At 42.2% G+C, this 21551-nt stretch overlaps 1 protein-coding gene across 2 annotated transcripts in view; it reads left to right on the top strand.

Moving 5' to 3' along the window:
• vash2.S (vasohibin 2 S homeolog) overlaps positions 1 to 21551 on the top strand; it is a 36737-nt gene that overhangs the window by 11294 nt on the left and 3892 nt on the right. For both annotated transcript variants that reach the window (XM_018264997.2, XM_018264998.2), the window contains exons 3-7: positions 5769 to 5857; positions 7757 to 7813; positions 9444 to 9518; positions 19136 to 19517; positions 21112 to 21224. In XM_018264997.2, coding sequence (XP_018120486.1) covers positions 5769 to 5857; positions 7757 to 7813; positions 9444 to 9518; positions 19136 to 19517; positions 21112 to 21224 — 716 coding nt within the window. The remainder of the gene's footprint in view (positions 1 to 5768; positions 5858 to 7756; positions 7814 to 9443; positions 9519 to 19135; positions 19518 to 21111; positions 21225 to 21551) is intronic.

Below are 21551 nucleotides of genomic sequence, written 5' to 3'. Positions count from 1 at the left end.
TTTCTATGGGATTATTAAAAGAGTATTTATCAATGGGTGAAAGTGAAATTCCACTCTTTGATAAATATGCCTTTAAAAAGCCTATAGAAATGAATTGATCTCCTGCACTGAACAGCCAGAAAAAAATACAAAGTTTCTAAAACTTAATTGGCTTTGGGCAGAGAGCCCAGAATAGGTGCACTTAGATACTTTTGTAACAATTTAAGATAAGCAAAGAAACAATTGTAACTATTTAAGATAAGCCGATCTTTTGGGGAAACTGTAACTTGCAGCTTAAAGGGCAACTCACTTTCATTAACAAAACTGTAATAACACATTAAAAACCACAGAAATTTGTTAAAATTTACATAACCTGCCAGATTTTGTAAAATGAATATGGTAATTACGGATGTGGCCACAAAAACGGGCGTGGTCAAAACATTTTCACCACTCGGAGGCAAATCTTTTTGTCCCTCTTTCTATTTGCAAAATGTTGGGAGGTATGCTGTGACAGTAAATAGGCCAAGGTGTGATAACAGGTGAGTAAATGTTTTTATTAGTGTATATAAACATCAAGTTACTCCATAAGGGCAAGGCCAGATGTGGCGTTTTTACGTTGCGTTTTTAAAAAAGCTGTCGGACGTAAATACGCATAAACTGCACTACCACTGAAACTAATGGGAAACACACTATGGCAATTCTCACAGGGCGATTGCAAGCCGAAACCCGCCACGGGACGCCAGTATTGGTGTTTTTCAGCAGAAACGCCAATATGTCAAGAAACTACAGAATAAATAGACTCTATGGGATCTGCACGTTTGAAACCACACTTTACATAAATAAGCAGCGTATTTTAAATATGGCGTCATAAATTCTCGCGAGATAAATGATGCATATACGTTTTTATGGCGTATTAGGCGGGTGACGCAATTACGTTGCGTATTGACGATCATTCCTGCTCCATTTTGCATGTAAATAGCTTTTTTATTTTAAAATGGCTTTTCTATTTCTGGCCAGCGGAATTATGGGGAACGAGAACAATGAGAAGTGCATGTTGGGAAAAGAAACCTACGTGCTGAAAAACGCATGAAAAAGGCATGTTGATGGTCGCTTGTGGTTTCAGTGGCGTATTTACACCCGGCCGAGTTTTTTCAAAAACGCAACGTAAAATCTCCACGTCTGGCCTTGCCCTAATTTAACTGACAACTCCTGTTATCTACTTGCAGTTTCCATACATCAGCGCTAACATTTACATTTAACACCCCCGGTGGGCGGCACGTGGCAGTTTGAAAGCAAAGTGCCAATTAGAGCCTGACATTCTGTGCTGCCGACAGCTCATTATGGTACTTACAAGTTACTAATATAAGCCCTTCAATGCCAGCTGCATACTGCCTGAATGCTTCCCACATTGCTTTGCTTTGGGACAGTGCTGTGATATAGGAACAAAAATACTTTTTTTTTTTTTTTACTTTCCTGGACCTCTTTGTGGGGGTCATGTACTTACAGCCTGTAGGGTGGACTCACACTATGTTGTATGGGCACTGCTGCCGCTAACGACCTGTATTGGTTTTATTAAAGGGGCATACATACGTTAGAAATTGTTTTCCGACGTAGGGGTAAATTTACTATAGGGCGAAGTGAGTAACGCTGGCGACAATTCGCCAGCGTTACCACTTTTGGCCACTTCGCTTATTTACTAACGGGTGCAGCCGACAATTCGCTAGCGAAGGAGATAGACAAAATTGATGATTCGCACTCTTAACGGCAGGCGGCTTTTCGCTCTAGCGAATGGACGTTACTCCACGGATTTTACCGCCAGACGCCTTCCCCAGCTCAGACCAGGCGAAGTGCATTGGAGTACATAGAACATTCTCAATCTTCAGTTACTTACATCATCATTTTTGAGTGGAAAATCTTCTACGTCCAAAAAACACTGGCGACTTTTCAGTTTCTCAGGGTGATAGGCTGCCAAAGGCATCATTTATTTTTTTATGGGTACCCGGTTTCCCCCATACATTTTCTAACATATGGAACATTATTTTAAAGTGGGCTCATGTGTAGGGCATTATAACAACTGTATTGGCTTTATTTAGGTTCCCTGGACACGTGTAGTGATGAGTGGAAATGTAATGTATTAGCTGCAACATGTAACATACAGACCTCCATTCCAGTTGGAGCGAAGTCCTCTAACGAAGTTGAACTAGGCAGACTTGAACGCTACCGCTTCTTCGCTTTGATTTGCTCGCATTGCCAAAACAACGCTAGCGAAAATTCGCCAGCGTCCGACGCCCCATAACGAAACTTCGCATTTTAGTTAATTATCACTGTCTGAGCGAATTTTCGCCTGGCAAAGTGTTGCGATGGCTACGAAGCCGTCGCTGGTGAATTTGCCCCTATGTGTTGGCAGTGGATAAAATGGGATGGCAGAAAGGGCCGTGTTATTGGTCACGTAAACCAGACTTCAGAGCATAAGTATCAAATGGTGAACAGACAATTTGCTCCAGAGGAGAACTCACAGCTCTCCTGCCTTATTCACTCTACTAAGCCTTCGATTAATACCCCCCCAGTGCAAACTCCCGTTAACCCCTCGGCGGCCAGGAATTTAGTGACATGTGGAGCAGATCTGCGTGAGAAACCAGGGGGGCAGCGGATGTGTGAAACCAGAGCCCAGCTGGCTGACTAATAGCCTGGCTATGTGTTTTATTGTCATTGTCAAGCAATTATAAAGAACCAACATATTCCCCCAAGCTGAACTGTGAGCCATGGACTTCACTCAGCTGATGGTTTTACTATGTGATACATGAATAGACGGTGGCACTGTATATACTGGGCATGGGCATAATTGGGGTGCAACAGAACATGGTCAGAGCATGGTAAAAAAAATCCTGTTCCTTTGTTGTCAATAAAATGGTTTCCTGCAGGTGAAAAGTGGTACTGCAAGTGGCATAATGACATTTGAGCAAAGCACCTCCTGTATATGTCACAGCCTTATCATTTTAACCATCAGCACAACCTCTGCTTACCCGTATAGTCTTCTTCTCATATAGTTGTGTTGATAAAGGGGTTAAGTGTAAAACCATTATTAGTATCTCTTCTGAAAAATTTTCTTATCACCTGGTTTCTATCAGCCCAAGGTGTGATCCAGTCTTATTCACATCACTGGGACCAGTCACAAAGGAACCCAGGGAGAAACAGCTCAATATGCTTAATATATGTATGTTAACACCAGTACTACACTGCTAATTCATTCACTGCTAATCATGTACAAGATATATATCTGCCCGTTGCTCACTAACCAAGTGCCAACAACAATAATGGCTTCAAACACTTTGAATATGACACTTGTGCTTCCTTCACTTGTGATTTTTCTAATAAAAGACACTAACTTGTACTTTTAAGGAAATCAGTCTAGTTTGGTTAATTTAACATTTAAATGTTTTTGATTGGCGGTATAGTAGGGAGAGATGGTGTCTATAGCAGTAATGGGATAATAGTCTCTGGGAAGGGAGTGTGACTGTGGGATAGCAGGTATAGTAGGGAGAGATGGTGTCTATAGTAACAGTGGGATAATAGTCTCTGGGAAGGGAGTGTGACTGTGGGATAGCAGGTATAGTAGGGAGAGATGGTGCCTATAGTAACCATGGGATAATAGTCTCTGGGAAGGGAGTGTGACTGTGGGATAGCAGGTATAGTAGGGAGAGATGGTGTCTATAGTAACAGTGGATAATAGTCTCTGGGAAGGGAGTGTGACTGTGGGATAGCAGGTATAGTAGGGAGAGGTGGTGCCTATAGTAACAGTGGGATAATAGTCTCTGGGAAGGGAGTGTGACTGTGGGATAGCAGGTATAGTAGGGAGAGATGGTGCCTATAGTAACAGTGGGATAATAGTCTCTGGGAAGGGAGTGTGACTGTGGGATAGCAGGTATAGTAGGGAGAGATGGTGTCAATAGTAACAGTGGATAATAGTCTCTGGGAAGGGAGTGTGACTGTGGGATAGCAGGTATAGTAGGGAGAGATGGTGCCTATAGTAAAAGTGGATAATAGTCTCTGGGAAGGGAGTGTGACTGTGGGATAGCAGGTATAGTAGGGAGAGATGGTGCCTATAGTAAAAGTGGATAATAGTCTCTGGGAAGGGAGTGTGACTGTGGGATAGCAGGTATAGTAGCGAGAGATGGTGCCTATAGTAACAGTGGGATAATAGTCTATGGAAAGGAACCATTGCTCTGCAGATCACAACTAATATTTCCAATTATTAATTTACATCTTTGTGCACAGTGTCTGGCATCGCTGATCGATGAGACTGCTAATTAAAAGGTTATGTCTCAATGCTTTTCCCTAGAACAGATCTTCTAAGGGTGGGAAAATAAGATTTGTTAGAACAAAAACATTCAATCATCCCTCCCCATTCCTACTCGCTGTGTTGCAGATATTCATACAGTATTGTTTATAGAGGAGGAGACCTCCTAGGTTTGCTCATAGCCTGTTCAGAGAGATACTATAAATCAATGGCAGTATAGGTATTCTCATGTATGAAACTGGATCCAGCAGGAACAGCCTATGATGTTATATGGGAGGTGATACAGAGATACGGTAGAGCAGTGTAAGCAGAGGGACAGTATTCCCCTGTACTAGGCACAATTATGCAGGAAAATGTAAGTGTGTCGGGGGCCCTTTAATATTCACCTGTTCAGTCTTTATGATGTTTTATGACTCCCTATAAGGAGACACTGATGCAACATGTAAGTAATTCCATCATCGTCGGAGCTGGAAATTCTCAACAAATCCGGGATTATAAGGAAATGTGTCAGGCGCTGGGCGCTCCATACTTCTGATTTTATTTGCCCCCACCCCATATAAACATTTGCTGGATGTGAAATGGCAAAGGCTAAAATTATACGAGGTGTAATTATCACTCGCTACTCAGCTGCGCTCGGATGAACCTCCAGGAAGCTTGGCGTTCCGACATATTTATCCTTGCACAGTCCTACTAAATATACACAGTGCTGAGTTTATACCCTGTCTATCAGGCACACTGAATCCCTGACCCATGGAGCTTGCAGTCTAAGCCTGGTGCCTGGAACACAGGGAGAGGAACTGAGATTTCCCTGCCAACAGAATCTTCATTTATTTTAGGGCTACGGCGCATTTGTTCGGCCTCAGCGTGGGGGGGGGGCTGCGCAATTTCCATTATACACAGCGACTGGCATTGGGGTGGTTTTGGGCATCTTGTTCACCTTTTATGTGTATCCTGTGCTTGAATGGCTGCCCCCATGGCTACATAGCAGCTTGTTTATATAAATTATAGTAGTACTTATCTGTTATCTACTGTGTATCCTGTGCTTGAATGGCTGCCCTCATGGCTACACAGCAGCTTGTTTATATAAACTATAGTAGTACTTATCTGTTATCTACTGTGTATCCTGTGCTTGAATGGCTGCCCCCATGGCTACATAGCAGCTTGTTTATATAAACTATAGTAGAGTTTTGAAGCAAACAAACCAGTTGTACTACTGCAGGGTTACATTACATTATATATTGCCATACCTTTAAAACACTTTAATTTTTTGGTGTTATGTTCCTTTAATGAACCAGTGAATGAGAGCATTAGGTTAATTGTACATGGAGTATAGTGACTGGTATCGGTATCTGGAATAAAATAGCAGCGGCCAAAATACTCATATTATCCTACCAGCAGCCTATGGGGGCCTTGCCTAGGACCCTTTTGGAATAGCACATGGCTCAATTGACAGTGCAATACTAATGTGCTATTTTTTATCCTTTCTTTTCAGCCTTCCATTCCAGCGGTGCCAACCTACAAGGCTTCCATGTCGATCCCGGATTGGCTTCAGGTAGTGCAACGCTACATGAAACTGCTGCAGTATCCTTTCTTTATCCAGCCGAGTTCCCCCTTGCATTATGCATGTACAGGGTTAACATAGTTTCCCCCTTTTTTTTACATTCCAGCCAACCCTTTCCATATTCCCTGATCAGGGTGAGTTTCCCCTTTAAATACAGAAAATATCAGCTGCCATGAGACTTCTCCTTGTAATGATTTCTTCTGTAGCGGTGCCAAGCCCAGCGGGCACATCATTTCTGTATGAGATTGCATCTGACGCAGCAGTTGTCTAGCACATCACACAAACGCGGAGAGATATAGCAGAATCCGAACTGACAGCTGTTCCGCATGGCTTGCACTCACTTGCATCCTCAGCACTCACATGATCCCATCCGTACCACTAAAGTTGCTGCCTCTCGTCTTGGAAAAGTCACATCAGCATGTGACACTGGCCCTATGTTTTATGTATTATATTCTGGATTCTGGGAATCAGCACAATTTGCTTCCTAGCAAATTAATTCCCTGCATCCCACCAACTGCCAAAGGCTGGAGGGAGTTGTAGTGCAACAACAACAACAACATATGGAGGATAGTAAAGCAAATGAAAGATCATTTCCAAAAGGCAGACAGGTATTTTGGTCAGCTGTACCGGAAGTTCCATTTGCCCAGCAATCCCCACTGACAGTAATGGGTAAATACACGCCTAGGTCTAGTAACCCATAGCAACAAGCCATCGATTCTAACTGTACTAGGCTAATAATACCTTAACGGGATAGAGTAGATTAATGGTATGTATGGAGGAAACAATCATCCAGTGGGAGGGCTTACACCCCAAAACTATTCAAGGTGATGTAATAAGAAGCACGAAGTTTGCCCAGTTAGTAACTAGGGATGCACCGAATCCACTACTTTGGATTCAGCCGAATGCGAAAAGATTCAGCCGAATGCTGAACCGGGTGGGAAGAGTAAAACATTTTTTACTTCCTTGTTTTGTGACAAAAAGTCACCCAATTTCTCTCCCGCACCTAATTTGCATATGCAAATTAGGATTCAGCTCGACCGGGCAGAAGGATTCGGCTGAATCCGAATCCTGCTGAAAAAGGCAGAATCCTGGCCGAATTCTGGATTCGGTGCATCCCTAGTCGTAACCCATAGCATCCAATAATATTTTTGTTTTCAAACAGGTGACCAGTAAAAGCAACCTGCTGGTTGGCTGCAGCCCAACAGCAAATGTTGCCCCGGGTTATAACCTTACTCCCATTGGGTATTATTGCTGGTCTGTGGCACCAACAAACAGGCTGTGAGCCTTGCAGTTCTTATACTGAGCAAACGTTTCACTGTATAATAAGCACAATTGTAGTCTGGCCCTTAAGCAAAAGACAGCTCTGCCCCTAACACATGATGTAAGCGATGGCCTCATTTTTTTTAACTAACAAGAGACTCATAAGGAAGCCCATTAAAACAGCTGGATGAGAGATATCACTGGAGAGTAGAATGGATAGTGTATCTGCAACGCCCTTGATCATAAGGAGCCGCCTCTTTAAGGCTTACGCTGTAACAATACACTTGTCCACCTTGTTTCATAACTGGAATAAACTGGCCAATGTGGTTTCTCTGTCCCAGTACGACTGTTACATTCTACGGACAAGATGTTTCTAGAAGCATCTGCTCCTCCTCATCCTCACCCTCACCCCCCCTCTCCAGCTGTCATAGGTCAACAGCTGTAACCCTGTGAATTTAACACCCCTTATTAAAAATTGGCTCGTCAGTGCGTCCCGATGCTTTGCGAATGTTACAATGGGAGGGGGAGACCCAGTGGGGATGAGATAATGGGGGAGCAGCTCCTCCTGATTCTTACACCATAAAAGATAATGCTCTAACCCCCCTCATACAGAGCCTCTTTATGGAATGTTCTATCTCACCTTAATGTCAGAAAAACAGATACAACCACACAGGGACGCAGTTCTTCGAAATTAGGAAGACGAGGCCTCTAAGCGGGTAAGAACGGAATTGTCAATGTGCAGGTGACTCCCAGAATAAAGGAAACTCCCAGCTAGGACTTCTTCTAAACTCAAGGTGCATCCAGATGTGGGATTAGTGCTGGGTGTCAAATCTGGAACTGTTCCTTTAAAGGAAAACTATACCCCCAAAATGAAAAATCTGAAGCAACAGATAGTTTATATCAAATGAAGTGAATATTAAAGAATCTTAACAAACTGGTCTATATATTTAAGTAAATATTGCCCTTTTACATCTCATGCCTTGAACCACTATTTCATGATGGTCTGTGTGCTGTCTCAGAGATCACCTGACCAGAAATACTACAACTCTTAAGGGGCATATTTATCAAGGGTCGAATTGAAAAAACTTTGAATTCATAAAGACCAACCGAAATTTAGTTGAAGTTTTTTATTGGTCCAATAGGTCTGTTTTCAATCAAATAGGTTCGTATTCGGCCAAATTCGAATCGAAGGAATAGCGCATTCGATCAAATTAGATTTGAAATGTTTCCCAAAAAAAAACGTTGATGTTTCAAAGTCCACCAATTGACTTCAGATACTTTCTAGGATGTCCCCCATAGGCCAAAACAGCAATTCGACAGGTTTTAGATGGCGAATGGTTGAGGTCGAATTTTTAAAGAGACAGTACAAGATAAATTTCGATATTTGAATTTTTGTATTTTTTTCAAATTGAATTTGGACTATAGCCTAGTCAAATTACACAAAAAATAGCTCGAAATTCGAATTTTTTTTCATTCGAAAATTCATCTCAACCTTTGATAAATCTGCTCCTAACTGTAAAGCTGGCTATATACGTGTAAATTTACCCTCATATCGGACAACGATCGTTCTGTGCCATCTCCAGACCTGCCACTAACCATTCAGATCAAATAAAGAAGTAAAAGAACAGATCAGACAATGTTCTGCCGCTGACAGCAATCGTACGAAAGTTATGTCCGACAAAAGCTGGTGTCTGGTCTCCCACTGATATCGTTAGATCGGCAATACATGCAGAATATATGTATTTACAAAATTACTATATAATCATTCAAAATGTGTAATTCATGTATATTGAACACTTTCTTATATTTATATTTAATTTTGATATGTAAAATGTCATATTTGGGTTTACTTCTCCTTTAATATAGAAGCTACCAGCACAAATAGGTTTGCCGTTCATGCTTCCCTTTCTCATAATGGAAGATATTTCTCCCAATACCCTTACAATATGTCCTTCACATGCTGGTGAATTAAACTCGGCCAATGGGGGCATTAAAAGCAGCTGATTGGCCCCCACGGCTCATCACTTTAATATACCCTGAGCTAGAACAAATGTATCATTGACACATTGACATCTCAGGATAATGGGGGGTCTGTCCCGGCTGCGCTCGCAGCTGTAGTCTGTCCTGATAGGCCGGGGAAGTCCCAACAGAAATGGAATTCTTGTGACTGTAGACACGGCAGAAAGGCAGCTGACAGTTGCAGATGCACAAAGGTTTTTCTTATGGGGGAAATATCCAGGGGCTGTTCCATTCTCTTTGCAATTGGTTGACCTCTTGCTGCAACATGTTCCGCCTCCACTGGGAAACCCGTGTCATTTTAAGTGTATAATTGTTTCTTTCCTCCAGGTTAATGGAGACAGCGAAAGAAATGACCAGAGAGTCTTTGCCCATCAAATGCCTGGAAGCCGTGATCCTGGGAATGTATCCTTTCATTCTCTGCTCGACATGGCAGTTGCTTAAAAATAAGGGTTTTGTTTATATAAAGGAAAAATCATTTTTAAAATTACATATATTATTAATATATATGGATACCTACATCTCACTCAAGGGCACCTTGAAGGCAGGAAGGCTGCGTGGGTTTGCAATTTCAGCCATCTGGTTGCTAGAGTCCAAATCCCCCTAGTAACCGTGCATTGATTTGAATAAGAGACTGGAATATGAATAGGAGAATCCTCAATACAAAGATGAGCAACATAAAGTGGCAATTAAAATACATTTGTAGCCTTACAGAGCATTTGTCTTAGAAGGGCTCAGTGACTCCCATTTGAAAGCTGGAAAGAGTCAGAAGAAGAAAGAAAATAATTAAAAAACTATAAAAAATTAATCATGAAGACCAACTGAAAAGCTGCTTAGTAGTGGCCATTCTATAACATATTAAGGGGGTTATTTATCAAGATCTGATCAGCGACAAACTCAACAAATCTCGAATTGTATGATTTTTTTCAGGCTTTTTCCCAAAAGTCAGAAATAGTCAGATTTTTTGCTAATTCCAGCGCAAACCAAAGAAACTTCCAAATAGGATAGGGACCTCTCCCGTTGATTTATATGGTGGATTTTTGGATTCAGTCTTTTTCCATCCTCTGGGTATACTAAATCTCAAAAAAATCTAGGTTTTTTTTCCACTAAAAATGTGGCTTTTATAGTAAAAGAAACCTCTAATTTTTGGAGTTTTTGGCATTCGGATTTTAATAAATAACCCCCTAAAAGTTAACTTAAATAATAATTGTTCTTCTGCTATTTGTAAATTGTCCATAGGTTGCTACAGTAATGATGCCCTAGCAACCAGATTGCAGTTTCAGTGCTAAGCTTGAGAGCTGTAGAATTTCACTTGCATAGACTAGTATACATGGCCTTTAAAGGGGTGGTTGTAAGAGTGATATTCTGAGACAATTTGCAATTTGCAGTTGGTTTTTATTATTTAAGGTTTTTGAGTTATTTGGCTTTTTATTCAATTTGCATTTTAAGCAATTGGTAGCTAGGATCCCAATTCCCCTAGCAACCATGCACTGAGTTGAATAAGAGACTGGAATGTGTAAAGGAGAGGCCGGAATAGAAAGATCTGTAATAAAAAGTAGCAATAACAATTAATGTGTAGCCTTACAGAGCATTTGTTTTTTTTTTAGAAGGGTCAGCGACGCCCATTTGAAAGCTGCAAAGAGTCAGAAGAAAAAGGCAAATAACTATAAAAAATCAGTAATGAAAACCAATTGAAACGTTGCATAGAATTGGCCATTCTATAACATACTAAAAGTTACCGTAAGGGTCAGGTCACACAGGGAGATTCGGGGAGATTTATTCACCTGGCGACTAATCGCCTCTTCTTTAGGGCAACAATCTCCCCGAACTGCTTTCCCCTGCCTTCCCGCTGGCACTCGTTGCGCTTTGTTTTCCAAAGTCGCCCAAAGTTGCCAAACTTCGGGCGACTTCGGAAAACCAAGCGCCGCGAGTGCCATCCCGCTGGCGATTTTTCATTATAGCCAGCGGGAAGGAAGGGGAAAGCAGTTCGGGGAGATTGTTGCCAAGAAGAATAGGCGATTAGTCGCCAGGCGACTAAATCTCCCTGAATCTCCCTGTGTGACCTTAAACTAAAGGTGAACCACCCTTTAAGCTGTAGTCTTATGCATGGAGATGCACAAACATGGCCTTAATTGCTGGAATACTGCAGTTTCTCCATAAATACATACATAAAGTAATATGCCATATAACTTTTATTGGCTAAGAACCTAGCAGCTCTATGACCATTGTGGGTGCAGTTGTCGAAATATCCGAGCTCACATACAAACAGTATGGCAGCTCCCATTCTCATGTATAAGCAGAGAGAAGGATTCATGCACAATAAGCAATCCCCTGATACTTTCTGCATAAAAAGGTGTACTTCCCCTTTAAACCTGTAAACCTATTTTGGGCTCTTGGCGTGTCTGCGTGTCAGACTCTCTTGGCTGTGTTTGGGGAGTTTAAAAGGATTCTTGGCTGATTCAGAGCTGGACACAATGTGTTGTAAATCAACTGAAAATAAATATATACACATATAAGCTCTTTGCACCTCTGTGCCGAATTTCACTAATAGCTGCAAAGTGATCAGGGGGCACCCGAGAAAGGGAGACGTGACAATGAACTGAGAGACTGTGCTTACTAGAGAGACCACGAGGTTGGGTTTTGGTTCTGGAACTAATTAGGGAAGAATTCCATAATGCAACAGTCAGCTGGAAAAGAAGGGAGGACAGGCGGCCGCAGCATTTTATTGGCATTCTAGTCATTGGCAGGACTTTACATTATCTCACCGGTTATTTGGGGTCGCCCTGAACATCCCAGGAAACTGCTGCCAGTTTGGAGCGGCAGATAGGAATCGCTCCCTGGGAAGGGTCTTGTTAATGCCTTGAGAATGCAGTGTTTATCAGTTACTTGTGCAAGCAGTATGGAAGCGCCCTGTTTCTATGCACAGTGTGTAAAGGTTTTGTGAATATAAATGTGCACTATAAGCTCCAGCAGGAATGAATCTATATATATAAGCTGTGCTTTAATGAGGCCCCAGTGCATGTGTATTGGGCTTATAGGGCTTTATTGCATAAATAGAACAAACTAAGGATCAAATTGCGACTGCTTTCCCTATTTTCCCTACAGAGAAGATGCTGCTCTGGTCCGTATTTGTGCTGGTTTAGTGAATCCTTATATTTTAAGGGATTAGACAAGAGGACTGATCCTAATTGCATACTTCCCACTGTCTGTTTTCTACAGGACAGTTCCGATTTTGGCAGCTCAGCTTGCAGTCCTGGGTTTCTCTTTGATCACTTGCACTGACGCCAGAAAATGATACAAAGTTTCTGAAACTTAATTCAAATAAGAGCCTTTTTGGCAGAGAGCCCAGGAACACTCAGCAGCTGCACTTGGATACTTTTGTAACAATTTAAGATAAGCAAAGAAACAATTGTAACTATTTAAGATAAGCAGGTCTCTCGGGAGAACTGAGACTAGCAGCTTAAAGGAGACATTTTGTGTAAAAAAATAAGAATGTACCAGTGCGTCATACTCATTTAGATATAGAAGAATTGTGCTTAAAAAGTAGTGTTTCAGGCTGATTTATTGAATATTTCTGCAAAACCCCTAATAATCCCTCCTTTCTCTTCCACTTCCTGCTCCCTGAATTCCCAGGCTGTGCAGGGGAACCAGTGGCTCTCAGCTCACTGCACTACAGGACAGAAACCAATCAGCAGCTAGCAGGACCTGATAGGGAACTGAAGCCGCTGCCCCCTCCTACTGTGCTTCTGGCAGGAGACACGCCCACCTCTCATTTGAAACAGGGACCAGTGAACATCTATAGGGAGATTTTTTAAAGATAATATTAATTTTTAGCACCATGTAAAAGCAACACCAGATATTACTCATAATTGCCTACAAAATTAGGGGTTTTTCATTTATCCTATATGTCTCCTTTAAAGGGCAATTTCACTTTCATTAGCAAAAAACATTGCACTTAAACTCCCAGTAATGTGTTCAAACTTTCATAACCTGCCAAAACGTAGTAAAATAGACATGGTAGTTGGGGAGGTGTGGCCATAAAATGGGCGTGGCCAGAAATATTTCGCCACCCTGCACAAGTATTTGTCCCTCTTTTGGTTTTTCAAACGTTGAGAGGTGTTTAAAAGTTCTGACCCACAATGCACCTTGTTGTAGATGCACACACTATGGAAGAGGCGGCACGTGGGTGTAAACATGCCCTTTAATGGCAATAGTATAACAATAGTTTAGGATAATAATAGTATTATCCCAAAGCATCAAGCAGCACGTTCCTGAAATCTTCATTTTAGACAGTATTGTCCCATTGCGTCTCTATACAGAACATTCCTGAGCACTTCCTATCAGTATAATCCCAGGGCATCCTGAGAGCTTCCCCTTTAATAACATTATCCCAGTGCATTGGTGGTGAGCACAGTGTCCCCGACTGCTTCCTCTTAATTATATTACCATAGAACCTTCCTGAGAATTTCCCCTTTAAAAAATATTCCAGGACACTTAATTTCTGAGTGCTTGCCCCTTTTTAGGATTATGCCAATACATTCCTGAGCTGTTCTTTTTTCCGAGTGCTTCCCTTTTAATTTCCGAGTGTCATGTTCCTGATAGCTATAATTGTGTTACCCCAGCACATTCCTGGGCACTTCCCCTTTAAAAGCATTTCCCCAGTATCTCCCCAAGCAGGCCATTGCTATGCACTTCTCCTTTAATAGTATTTTCCCTGTGCGTTTTGAGGGATCTCTGCTTCCCTTGGCACCAGGCTGGCAGTGAGTGTGCCCACAGCTGGGCTTAGCATTTGCCAGGGAGCAGAATATATAGGGGGAGAGATGAGTGGATTAACGAGATGTCATTTTAATCAGGTCACTTAGCATTACAGCATGTCTCTGGCAGGTAACAGGGTATTTATTAGGCATTTGTGCATCGGACTGATCTCAGAAGCCACAACTGCCACACGACTTACAAACCCTTTATACCAGGGATCCCCAAACTTTTGAACCCGTGAGCAACATTCCGAAGTAAAAGGAGTTGGGGAGCAACACTAACATGAAAAATGGTCTTGGGGCGCCAAATAAGGGCTGTGATTGGCCATTTAGTAGCCCCTATGTGGATTGTTGACCTACATTGAGGCTCTGTTTGGCAGTGCACCTGGTTTTTATACAACCAAAACTTGCCTCCAAGCCTGGACTTCAAAAATAAACCCCTGTTTTGAGGCCACTGGGAGCAACATCCAAGGGGTTGGAGAGTAACAGCTACTGGTTGGGGATCCCTGCTTTATACTGTAGGCACAGCTGTATTTAGAGGTGGCTCCCTGACCCTGCAGATTTGCCTGTGCATTCCAGGACTGTACCCCAATACTCAGGGCCGCCATTAGAAATCACGGGGCCCCGTACAACAAAATTTTTGGGGCCCCCTGGGCCCCGCCCACACTGACGCCCAAGCTCCGCCCCATATCCCGCCCACATCGCAGTTAAAAGACCACACAGACATCAGCGCTAAAACAGTAACCCCCCCCACACAAGTTGTAAAAAGCTATTGATGGTCAGGGCCCCCTTATAAAAAAAATTGGGGCCCCAAAAAAAAAAAATTAACATTTTTTTTTTTTTAAAAACATTGGTGGCAGGGGCCCCCTGTTAAAAAAAACTTGGGGCCCCAACAAAAAAAAATGTAAAAAAAACTAAAAAATAAACAAACATTGGTGGCAGGGGCCCCCTTCTAAGTTAAAAACAAATTGGGGCCCCAAAAAAAAAATTTGAAAAAAAATTAATTTTTTTTTGAAAAAAAAAAAAACATTGGCGGCAGGGGCCCCCTTATAAGTTAAAAACAAATTGGGGCCCCAAAAAAAAATTTGAAAAAAAATTAATTTTTTTTGAAAAAAAAAAAAACATTGGCGGCAGGGGCCCCCTTATAAGTTAAAAACAAATTGGGGCCCCAAAAAAAAAATTTGGAGAAAAAAAATTTTTTTTGAAAAAAAAAAAATGGTGGCAGGGGCCCCCTTACAAGTTAAAAACAAATTGGGGCCCCAAAAAAAATTTAAAAAAAAAAAATTTTTTTTTGAAAAAAAAAAAAACTGGTGGCAGGGGCTCCCTTACAAGTTAAAAAAATTTGGGGCCACCAAAAAGAAAATTAATTTTTTTTTTAAAAAAAAAACCCAAAAAAAAACAATGGTGGCAAGGGGCCCCTTACGAGTTAAAAAAAAAATTGGGGCCCCAAAAACAAAAGTTTTAAAAAAAAGATTGGTGGCAGGGGCCTATAGAATATTAAAATAATACATTGGTGGCCAGGGGATTAAAAAAAAAAAAACCACAAACTGGTGTTCAGTAGAATTGAACTCATGGCTTCAGTACTTCAACTTCGCCTCTTTTCGTGACTTCGGGTCTTTTCACCGCTTCAGGACTTCGGCTTCGGCTGTTTTCGTGACTTCGGGTCTTTGCGCTGCTTCAGGACTTCGGCTTCGGCTGTTTTCGTGACTTCGGGTCTTTTCGGCGCTTCGTGACTTCGTGACTTCGGCTTTTTCCGTGACTTCGGGTCTTTTCGTCGCATCGGCTTCGGCTTTTCGGCACTTCCGCATTCGGCACTGAAGAGGCAAGACGTACGGCTCGGGCGCTCGTAAGGGGGGCCCGGATCTTCAAAAAAATGCAGCGCTGCCGGGCCCCCCTTCATGCCCGGGCCCGGTACGCTTGTCCCCCCTGTCCCCCCCTGATGGCGGCCCTGCCAATACTGCCCACCTTTGTACAGGTTCCTACAGATTCATAGTACTTACTTGCCCTGACAGCAAAATATTTTAGGGCTCCCATTGCCCAGCTCAATTTTAACATCAGTGAGGAGCTACTACTCATGCAGCCCCCCAGCAAGCTTTAACCCTTTATAATATATTGGAGTTAGGCTGGTAGTACAATTTTATAGTCAAGCCTGCAAATGCGACCCCCGTAGCCTACTGAACTATGCTGAACCTTGGTAGTCACGTGTACTAAGCACAATTCAGCAGGAACAGCTTCATAGCCTGTAAACAGAAATACCATAAATCTATTTCACCCTAGGCATTCCCCTATACAAAGCACAATTCTACAATGGATTTTTTTAATTGTACTGTGCCCCTTTAAAGGAACAGTAACACCAAAAAATAAAAGTGTTTTATAGTAATGAAAATATAACGTTCTGTTGCCCAGCACTGGTAAAACTGATGTATTTGCTTCAGAAACACTACTATAGTTTAAAGAAACAAGCTGATGTGTAGCCATGGTGGAAATTTAAAAAAGGCTATTTGGCACAGGTTAAATAGTGGATAACAGATAACACCATTATGTTCTACAGAGTTTATCTGCTGTGTAACCTGAGCATTTCTCGTTTACATGGCTGCCCCAATGCTACACAGCAGCTTGTTTATATAAACTATAGTAGTACTTATCTGTTATCTACTGTGTATCCTGTGCTTGAATTACTGCCCTCATGGCTACACAGCAGCTTGTTTATATAAACTATAGTAGTACTTATCTGTTATCTACTGTGTATCCTGTGCTTGAATGACTGCCCCCATGGCTACACAGCAGCTTGTTTATATAAACTATAGTAGTACTTATCTGTTATTTACTGTGTATCCTGTGCTTGAATGGCTGCCCCCATGGCTACACAGCAGCTTGTTTATATAAACTATAGTAGTACTTATCTGTTATCTACTGTGTATCCTGTGCTTGAATGGCTGCCCCATGGCTACACAGCAGCTTGTTTATATAAACTATAGTAGTACTTATCTGTTATCTACTGTGTATCCTGTGCTTGAATGGCTGTCCCCATGGCTACACAGCAGCTTGTTTATATAAACTATAGTAGTACTTATCTGTTATCTACTGTGTATCCTGTGCTTGAATGGCTGCCCCCATGGCTACACAGCAGCTTGTTTATATAAACTATAGTAGTATTTCTGAAGCAAACACACAGTTTTACCAGTGCAGGGCAACCCTGCATTATATTTTTATTACTTGAAAACACTTTCATTGATGTTACTGTTGCTTTAAGCTTATCCTCCTAATAAGTGCAACACCACCTGCCAGGTCTATTGTCGGTAAATGTGCTCAGTTCTATTCTTATTGAAAACACGAAGACCGGCTGCTTGTTTTTTACATGTTTAGATCCTGTTTCCAGTTTACCTTCCCTGCAGTGAACTCATCACCAGCCTCCCGGCTTCCTGCCTTTGTGTGCTGCCGGCCTCGAGCTACTGTTTGCCAGGGCTGGGCCTTTATTTGCATTGTACAGCAGCTCCTCTCCTTTCTTCTGCACAACAAAGCTTGCCCTTTGCAGTTGTTACTGCTCTTTAATACGTGGGCGACAATAGAGAAACAACATCCTATTTAAAAGCAAGGATTGTACAACTCGATTATGGAGGAATCCCATAGTGTGTGCTGAAATGTGCTGTTTGACTGTCTATTTGCTGTGGTTCTATCAGGAAACTATTGGACAAACTGTGGCTGCATAACCAGAATATACAGAACATAATTGTGAGGAACAATCCATAGTTTGCTCACTAGTGATCCAGCAGGGACCTGGTACTACAGATAGCCACAAGAACTTTTGGGCAGGGGTTAATTTGTTATGAAATTGTGTCCAACATGGCTTCATGCGTTTTGTGGTCACAGTTACCTGGTGCTTAAACCCTGAACCTTCAGCCAGTGAGAGCAGATAATGGGTAGGTGCTCATTTATTATGTAAAAATACCTAACAGAGCCCTGTGCATTTTTGCTCCAAGTATTTCATCGGGGACCTTTTGCTGAAGCCTCAAACCTTGAGCTAGAGGGAACATACCTGTAGAAACTTAAATAGGTAGGCACTCATTTATTATGGAAAGATGTCTAACACTGCCTTGTGCGTTTTATGCTTCCATTAATCCAGTAGGGACCTTGTTCTTAAGCCCTAAACCAGTGAGAGCAGATGATGGGTACGAAACACTTCCTATTTCCCCTAGATTCTCTCCTGTCGATAATTGCCTAGTGTTGGCTGGAGGGGTCGGCACCTCTCCCAATTGTATCAAAGAAGAAATTTGACAAACAAAAAAGGCTAGTGTAGCAGAGAAATCCCCTGCACTTTATTTAGTCATATGATGTAACGTTTCGGGGGCGTGCCCCTTCCCCCGAAACGTTACATCATATGACTAAATAAACGTGCAGGGGATTTCCCCGCTACACTAGCCTTTTGTGTTTGGCAAATTTCTTCTTTGAGCAGATAATGGGTAGCCACTCATTTATTATAGAGGAATGTCCAACAAAGCCCTCTGCATTTCATGCTTGCAGTAATCTATTTGGGGACCTGGTGCTCAAACCCAAAACCTTGAGCCAGAGGGATCATACTTGTACTTGCCTGAATGGAAACATGTCCAGCTGAGCCTTATGTATTTTGTGTTCCCAGTAATCCAGTGGGGACCTGGTGCTCAGACCCTAAACCTTCAGCCAGATGGTGCAGATAATGGTTAGGCACTCAGACGGAGCAGGTAACCATAGAATGTAAATGGGTAGGCACTTGTTTATTATGGAAACGTGTCTAACAAAGACTGTAATCATACTGCACCAAAAATATACCATATCATATGTTACAATGTAAATGTTGATTTCATTGTCTGGAGATGTAATATTGGACAGGCACATAAATGGCAATGGTGTTTCAACTGGATCTGTATGTCAGTTTTTAGATAAGTGGTCCCCAACCTTTTTTTTTACCCGTGAGACACATTTAAATGAAAAAAGAGTTGGGGAGCAACACAAACATGAAAAAAGTTCCTGGGGATGCCAAAAATAGACTATTGGTAGCTCTATATGGAATGGCAGCCTACAGGAGGCTCTGTTTGTCCATAAACCAGGTTTTTATGCAACTAAAACTTACCTCCGAGCCAGGAATTCAAAAACAAGCATCTGCTTTGAGGCCACTGGGAGCAACATTCAAGGGGTTGGTGAGTAACATGTTGCCGGCGAGCCACTGGTTGGGGACCACTGTTCTAGATAGAGCAACTGTTGTACTGTACCTCCTTAATTTGGCCTATGCAGATATCTGACAAATGGACAGCCGTCGGTGGAAAGATTTCCTATCAGCTTTAAAACCCAGTTCTCAGGGAGCTTTTTTCACCACGTCGTGCTTGGCATTCACTGCAATGGACACTATGGAACTCTGGGCATGAGCAGGAGATCCGACCTGATGGACAAGCCCCTGACCTTTCGGACTCTCAGCGAACTCATCTTTGACTTTGAAGAGTCCTACAAAAAGTATTTGCACACTGTGAAGAAAGTTAAAATCGGCTTGTACGTTCCCCACGACCCCCACACCTTCCAGCCTATTGAGTGGAAGTACCTGGTCATTAATATGGGAAAGATGATGAAGGCAGATATCAAGAAGGTTCTGGAGAAACATGCCAGAGACATGAGGATGAAGGTATTCACCTTGCTTGTGTATTCAATGCACAACTTCAAGTGAAAACAGATATAACCATTTAGTAAAGCTCATGACAATATGGTTGGGCAGGTCAACAATGGATGGCTTGGTCAATCATATTTCCCTGTGTATGACCATGCTAAGTGATATAACTCTTACTTTCTGGAATGCCCAGGATAGTTTATGGGCCCAATAAGCCTGATGTTCCTTGTTGCAGGAGTCACTAGGGATCTATTTGCCTAATAGCAGGAAGAAAAACCTTCCGTATGTCTAGAAATAAGTTAATTAGATACTATGCGGCCAATCTACTAACATTTGGATTTCAATTTTTTTCACAAATCTCTAAAAATTTACTTTTTTCTTTTATTTCTCTCTCTATAAATTCGAGATCGGTTACGTGTAAAAATCATACAAAAATTTGCAAATAGAAGCAGTCGAGGTCCTATAGAAGTCAGTGGGAGCCGCGCTGATCCCACTGGACCATTTATAGTCAACTCAAGACTCATTTTCACTAGTAATTGTCTGAAAAACTTGAATGTTTAGAGGGTTTTCATATTTTTATTCAAATTCTTCTGCGCTTTTTTCCTTTGAGCTTTTTACATTCAGATCTTTTAAAAAATTACAGGGAATTTGCAGTTTTACAGAAAGTGAGTTTACTTGTGGTTTCAAAAACCTCTAACACCACTAAAATGAAAATGCCCCTTTACGTGGGTTTTAGTTTTTGCCCCGCCTCCTCAGTGTGTTAGAATAAAAACTAAAAAAAAAAAAAGAAAAATCAGTAAAGTAGAACCACAACGATTGGCTGCTGCCATGGATGCAACCATAGGGGTCAGCTGTGTCATGGGCAACAAGGCAGGACAGCAATGAGCAGCTAATAAAGATGAGACATAGTTGGTAAAATTTATGGACAAAAAATTGTAAGGGGTTATTCCAGGATAAAACACACTAAAACCTAGGATATAAAACATAAATATAAAACATAAATGGCACCAGTGTAGAGACGTTTCGCCTCCATGAACAGACATTATTATTATTAATATTAGGCATCAACGCTGGGCTGATTTGTCCATAGGCAGTTACTCAACCAGCAACCAATCACTGAATGTTTTTTTAAAGCCAGCTGTAGGTAGTGATTGCAACAATTTGATTGGTCGCCCTCGGTTACTTTAAATTTGCCCAGTGTTGATAAATGACCCCCAGTTAGTGATGTGCGGACTGACCCGATACCTGTGGCTCGGGTGGGTTCGGGTCGACCTCGCGGGTGCGGGTTGAGCCTGCCACCTTCAAATGCCAGCAACCGGGTTCTGGTTTTATAGTTTTGCGTCTGCTTGCCCCGCCCCTTTTTTGACGTCATTGTGATGTCATAGGCAGCGCGGGTCTATAAAAGGACCCCGGAAGTGCGGGCGCAGGCTGCAGCAGGGCGGGTTAGGGTCGCTACCACATCACTACCCCCAGTGTTGCATACAGCTTGATGCCTTTAGAGGTTCTAGGAACGTCCAGCTCTGCTCTGTAGATGTAGATCATTACTAAGAGGCTCCTTCCTGGATTAAACTGATGCGGGGCCTCATCTGCTCCTTTTTGTTGTCTTTCACAGATCCTGAAGTCGTCGAGTGCTCAGTCACCTGTAAAAGAGCGAAGGGGCAAATCTGTGTCCCCCCCCAGGGTACGGCCCAGCCCTCAGAGACGCACCTGCCGGAGAGATAAATCGTAAGTAGTCACATTTATACCGTACATCCTCTGTATTTTGTGCCCTGGGCCATATTATAACTGCAGTATTTAGGCATTAAGGTATTGGCTCCCTGTTTCGCATTGTGAGAGACTCCCAAAGGTCCAGGAGGTGGTTTTGCCCGATACCATATGTGGGTTTGCTGATCATTTCAGCTTCTCAAATGCAGTATCCCAGCACAGAAATACATGCCGGTGAGCACTGCACTCATCAGAAGAAACATGCAGCAATGGCTTTCTCTAACAAACCCCGAGTAAGATGAATGGCTTTTATATATGAACCTTAACACATAATGCTCTGCTGGCAAA

The sequence above is a fragment of the Xenopus laevis genome, chromosome 5S, assembly GCF_017654675.1.
Source record: "Xenopus laevis strain J_2021 chromosome 5S, Xenopus_laevis_v10.1, whole genome shotgun sequence".
NCBI classification, from domain to species: Eukaryota; Metazoa; Chordata; class Amphibia; order Anura; family Pipidae; genus Xenopus; species Xenopus laevis.
Note: the sequence above shows the minus strand (reverse complement) of the source record. Positions and strands in the feature narration are given on the sequence as shown.